At 40.7% G+C, this 6,046-nt stretch overlaps 1 protein-coding gene across 1 annotated transcript; it reads right to left on the bottom strand.

Moving 5' to 3' along the window:
* Positions 1-3,238: 3,238 nt before the first annotated feature.
* Positions 3,239-4,195, bottom strand: LOC142896033 (trace amine-associated receptor 4-like). The gene has a single exon (XM_076037472.1). The coding sequence runs from the start codon at positions 4,193-4,195 to the stop codon at positions 3,239-3,241; it is 957 nt and encodes a 318-aa protein (XP_075893587.1).
* Positions 4,196-6,046: the final 1,851 nt, after the last annotated feature.

Below are 6,046 nucleotides of genomic sequence, written 5' to 3'. Positions count from 1 at the left end.
CTGCTTTCATCTGACTGGCTGTGAGTCAAGACCTTGAAGACCCCTGCTCGCCACACGTTTCACTGCCAGGTTGCTCTTTGCCTCTATGCACGCAAGACTCATTCATTCATTCATTCATTTTCCATACCCGCTTAGTCCCGAGCTCAGGGTCTGCTGGAGCCTATCCCAGCTGTCTTAGGGCGAAGGCAGGGGACACCCTGGACAAGTCGCCAGTTCATCGCAGGGCCACATAGAGACAGACAACCATTCACACTCACATGCACACCTACGGACAATTTAGAACGTTCAATTGACCTCACATGCATGTTTTTGGAGTGTGGGAGGAAGCCGGAGAACCCGGAGAGAACCCCACGCAGACACAGGAAGAAGAACATGCAAACTCCACACAGAAAGGTCCCAGGTCCGGGCCCCGGAATCGAACCCACGACCTTCTTGCTGTGAGGCGGCAGCGCTAACCACTGCGCCACCGTGCACGCAAGACTCTCCAGCATTAATTCCGAACTGACTTCCTGTTCGACCTTGCCTGCCTTTGACCAGCCTGTCTCGCCTGATTCCCGATTTAAAGGCCCGAAACACAGCCATTCCAAAAGTGTGAAATACATCCGAAACTGAACAAAATGATTGCAGGAAGTGTGAGGTTCAGCGTAATCATCACTGTAATCAGCTGAGAAATCAATAAATGTCCGAAACCACATTCTAAACAAAAATGTTACTTTTTAGATTTTGTTCAAAGCTTCAGCTCTTTTAATTTTATTCAGTATATGTACAAAAGTAATGGTCACACCACCAAACTATGATGGAAAATATGTCTTTAACATGACTTATCTGAAGGCAACAGGGTGGTGCAGTGAGCAGGAAGGTTATGGGTTTGATCCATGGGCCACACTGAGTACAGGAGAAAGCAGATATGGCAAATAAATGGATGAATTGATCATCTGCAGGTTTCCCCATATTATGTTCGTTTGTTGCATTTAGCGAATGACAAACCAAAAAGCACGCGCCACTCAAATTGTTTTGTTTAAAAGTTGCCAGTTAAGCGATACAACCCCAACTTTTCTGATTTCACCGGCCTCATGGAGTACATCTTATTTTCCACTTCACAGCCTGATGCAATAAAATGACGCAAGCGGACACGTGTCTTATTAAAGGTGTGAACCATGTGTGAAAGATTGTGGTCCCCTCCTTCTTTACTCAGGGCAGGTCCACAGGGTTCTGTGTGTCTCCAAGGTGCAATTTTAACACATACCGTGCAATTTGTCTGCTGGGACTTACGCAAAGTTTGTACGGAAAACTTATTTAACGAGCTCGCCATGCAGGCCCCAAGACGGAGGAATACAACAAAAGTTGAGCAACAACAACAACGGCACGACGATTACACAACAACAAAAGAATCCAAAGTTAGGAGTGAAGTTGATTTCTTTTTTTCTTTTTTTTTTTTCAGACACTCTGAAAACAGGAAGTTTGAACATACAATGCCACTTTAGGAGCAAGTACTATAAAGCAAAAAGCAAACTAAATATAAGAGGTGAGTGGCTCAGCACAGATGCGGCAGAGAAAGCCTCTAGGTGGCTCTGGATAAAGAGAGGATATCCGTGGTTGACATCCTGATCAACCTCAGCTGGGTTGCCTGGGGGAAGGTGCCTGATGCTCGAAAGACCCTATAACCTCAGATGGCATCACTGCGATGGGCCCTAGCCATGCATCAGAAGAGGTTTCCCTACAACTGTCATACATTTGTTGACCAGGGGAAGGCGTGTGTCCTGCGGGGAGTGCTCGGAGAGCATGAGGCGCCTTATGGGCCGTCCGTCTTGGAAATAATCGGAATTTCCAGTGAGGGTTGGACTATTTATAACTTAAATGGACAGAATTTTAAGCCACAGATAAGATGCTTCGGGGTTCTGGTTTGGTGGCTTCAGGATTTGCTCATACACATGGCAAATGAACTCGTCCCGTCGGCCAGTGGGCCATGACCTCCGACCTCTTGATGTAGTGCTTCACCAGCCCCAGTGTAAAAATCACTGCGATAGTGTTATGTATTGTTCAATTTGTGCTTTATGGCACAATGGTGTCTTGCACCAAAAATAGAAGTTATCCAGTAAGCCCACAAGACATCAAATGGGTTTGTATGCCACAATTACATTCTTTGTTAAATGTTCGCCTCCAGAGCTGCCAATTGTAATCGGCATGACAAAAGAATATGCCTGTTGATCAAGTGAAATGAATATTAATTTCCTAATTATCTGAGTGTATGAGAAAAGATCATCTGTTGATCAAATTATTTGGGACGATATAGATTCACTTTTAAATGTTTTAGTTTGAAAAACTACCATCATGTGCCCAGGCAAGGCTAGACATCACGCATCTATCTAAAGACTCAGTTTGTGTTAGTGGAAGAGCCTAAATGTTCAGTTCATAGACTTCTATTTTTTCCGCTTGGCAATGGCTATCGGGATAGTATTCAGGATAGACACATCAAAACAACATTGAAGAGTTACTCTTGCACATAACAAGCATTGTAGTTGGACAGGACACATTAAGATTGGTTCGTGGTCAAGTCTGTACAACAGTATTTTTGTTACGACCATCGTGTCTTTTCAACACGCTGCGTCTGAAAGGTGTTAAAGTGATGCTTCTCTGTGAAGCATCACTCTTCTTCAGAATGTCTTCCTCAAAAGTTCAGCAAATTCTTATGACACAGTTTTGGCATTTATTTCCACCATTTATTGTAACTCAATCCCAGACTTCCATATCACATATCCCACTTACATTCCATATAACGCACACTCAGCAAGAGTACACACTCAGAGTAAAAAGAAAGAAATTAGAGGGTGAACGTGAGAGTCGATTAAATGTAATGTAATTTTCTGGACAAATAAAACTCAGACTGCAGTTTTTCTCTGAAATTACTGAGTAGTTCTTTAAGAGTACAATGCCAGAAGGCTGAACCCCTTGTGGATCACAGCACCTGTCAAATTTTCTTTTTCCTTTTCACCTGCAGCCTCTTTTTATTGAGACTTTCAGTGGGACTTCTGTTCACAGCTTGACTAATTAATGTAACAAAGCATGTATAACCAAGCAATTAGCAAACGTTGTCAAAGCAATTTCATAACATTACATCTTATCACGTATCCGCAAGCAGTTTAAAGGGTTTTATTTTATTCTAAAAGATTTTTTTTTTAGGAATTCATTACACTGTAAGGCAACACTTTGGCTATGATGTCTTTTGATATTTTATCAGTCAAGCGTGAGTGATTATATTCAAACACCTCGTGTTTGAAAACTCACCTCGATGTATTTTTCCACAAACAATCATTTTAAAAGCCGATCGAAACCAGCTGTAGAAGAAAGCGTATATAAAGGGATTCAGCATTGAATTTGACAGAGTAAGCCAGTTCAGTGTTTCAATCAAAGAAACTGATGGAGTGTCAGAGGATAATGGCTGAAACACGACACAAAGAAAGTATGGGGTCATGGATAAAAGAAAAATTCCCATCACAGTAGCCAACGTTTTGGTGGCTTTCCTCTCCATTTTACTAACAGTTCCTACACACTTTGTGCTTTGGATGCTTTTTGCCTGTCTTTGTGCCACAATAAAAATCTTCAGATATATACAGAGCATTGTAATGGCTGGAAGGAAAAATCCAAAAACAGGTCCCAAAGTGTTTGTCATTACAATGTCAACTGAGCAGTCTTCACATGTTCCTTGGCTGAATCCCGTCACCGTGAGGCCGATTCCAATTAAGGTCGAAACGCCCCAGCTTACCAGGATCATTACCACAGTCACTTGAACATTTACTTTAGTCCTGTATGCCAGAGGCTGACAGACTGCATAATATCTATCGACTGAAATACAGCACAGGTTCAGGATGGAAGACGTACAGAGAATAACATCAAAGCAGTCACGTATTTTACACAGGAAGTCTTCATGATAGAGACAAGAGGTGACAGTGAATGCCATGCTGAACGGAAAAACAAAAACCCCAACCAGCAGGTCAGCAACTGCCAGAGACAGTATGAGGTAGTTAGTGGGCGTGTGGAGCTGTTTGAAATAGATGACAGACATTATTACAAGCATATTTCCACATGTGGTGACCACAGACAATAAGCCAAGGAAAGCATATACCAAGACACAAAGCACAGAAGGGTTACTTGTGAAGACATAGGTTGCATTTTGGGATTCATAGCAGGGATGCATGTTGGAGAGTGAGTAAGTGGCTTTGGCATATACCTGTATATCAATACGTCTTGATCAATTACATTCGTGGCTGTGAAAATGTTTTAAAAAAAAATAAATGCAGGTGCGAACCACTTGTAGGAATTAGGTAAAAACTGGATTAATTTCTTTCCCTTGCTTTGAAGAGCATATTGATAGCCTTTATAGGATATTTTAGTATTTAAATGAGGAAGTGGGTGGGTAAAAGGGATTGGAGGGTCGTTGAGTTTTTATTTTTTACTGACATCACATAACAAATACTATACTAGATACTATAGCCATCACACTCTCCACCTTCCCACACCATCCACCCCACATACAAATAAAAAAAAATGACAGTAGCAAAGAAACTGCTGCATCAACTACATTTCTTATTGGCATATTGAGCAAACATTGTTTTGTCAATCTAATAGGCTAGTTCTGTAAACTCCTCACTGTCAAAACAAAACAAAATGCAACACACCACCCCCGTCAATCCGAACCCTGACTGGAGGCTACATCATCCACATGCCTATACTAGGGCTTTAGGAGGTTTATGTGGATCACCAGGCCCAACAGATGAAAGGCTAAAGTTTAATTTTAATCAGGGTGATACTTCCTCCATTTCCTGCTCGCCCCAGACTTGGTGTCATATCTCACTTTTACTATAGATACGAATAATCGATCCATTTTGCCCCTATAGTTCGCCAACCAGATTTTAGACCACACTTTTTTGTTCTTTTTTTCAGGTGTATATTTTCTCCTGCCCTGCCTCCCCTGAAGTTTCCTGGCGCCGCCCAGAGGAGGCGCGCCTCACAATTCGAAAACCGCTGATCTAGAGGAATGAAAAATTTATACCCAAAGGAGATTACCCCTAAAAATAAAGGTATGCCATGCCTGAATGCAGTGGCTGTCTGGAAAACGCAATGCAGTGTGCATTGACTATAGCTCCTATAAAGGGAGAGTAAGGATAACCATCAGAAAACGAGAGGGAAGAAAGATATAAAAGGGGAATGACTGCTGCTATAGTAATAAAGTATGTTTTATATAATCATACTTGACATATCATCATGTCCCTTCACCAATGACAAAATAAAAGATCAGTGTTTCTCTTTTTAACTACACTGCACTTTGACATGAGTTGCTTTTGCTTATTTATTTATTTTAAAAAGGGACACTGTACATTGCTCACATCCTCAGCATGAAAATCACCAGATTTAGCCAACAGGTTATTTTTTACATATGTAGTCCCTGGCAGGTTGATGCTACAAAAGAACAGAGACAAGTATTTTTTATTTATTTTTTATTTTTACAGTATTACAGCAATTTAATTGAGTTTGTGCTGTGTACAAAAAGGAGTGCATGAAAAGAAAACATTTACAGATGCAAGACAACACTATGCCTACAGAAACACAAGTGAACATTTTTATTTGAGGGTTATTGCGAAGCCATTTGACAGTAAAACACCAAAGGATCATCTCACTGATGGTCACAACAACTGGCAATTTTCTTTCTTCTTTTTTTTTTTTTTTAACTCTTTGAGGTCTCCATATGTTGTAAGACATCCAGCTGGGTTTTTTTTCCCCCAGCCGTTTAAAAACTATTTTACACACAACGGCTCCAATGATAATTCTGTTAAGCACGACAGCTCTGTTTGTATTTACACACACACACACACACACTAAATGGTGGATAATAAGTAAAAAGTTAAAGTGTACATTTTATTGTAAATTTATGAAAATTCAAATCATTTTATCAAACATCCTTTGACGTAAAATCATGTTCTCAAAATTGTTAAATTAACTGTGAATTTTACTTTCATTTTGTAAATGTTGCATGATGAGATTGCAAAGG

The sequence above is a fragment of the Nelusetta ayraudi genome, unplaced genomic scaffold (assembly GCF_046127955.1).
Source record: "Nelusetta ayraudi isolate G7.1 ecotype Tasmania unplaced genomic scaffold, CSIRO-AGI_Nayr_v1 ptg000052l, whole genome shotgun sequence".
Lineage (NCBI taxonomy): Eukaryota > Metazoa > Chordata > Actinopteri > Tetraodontiformes > Monacanthidae > Nelusetta > Nelusetta ayraudi.
Note: the sequence above shows the minus strand (reverse complement) of the source record. Positions and strands in the feature narration are given on the sequence as shown.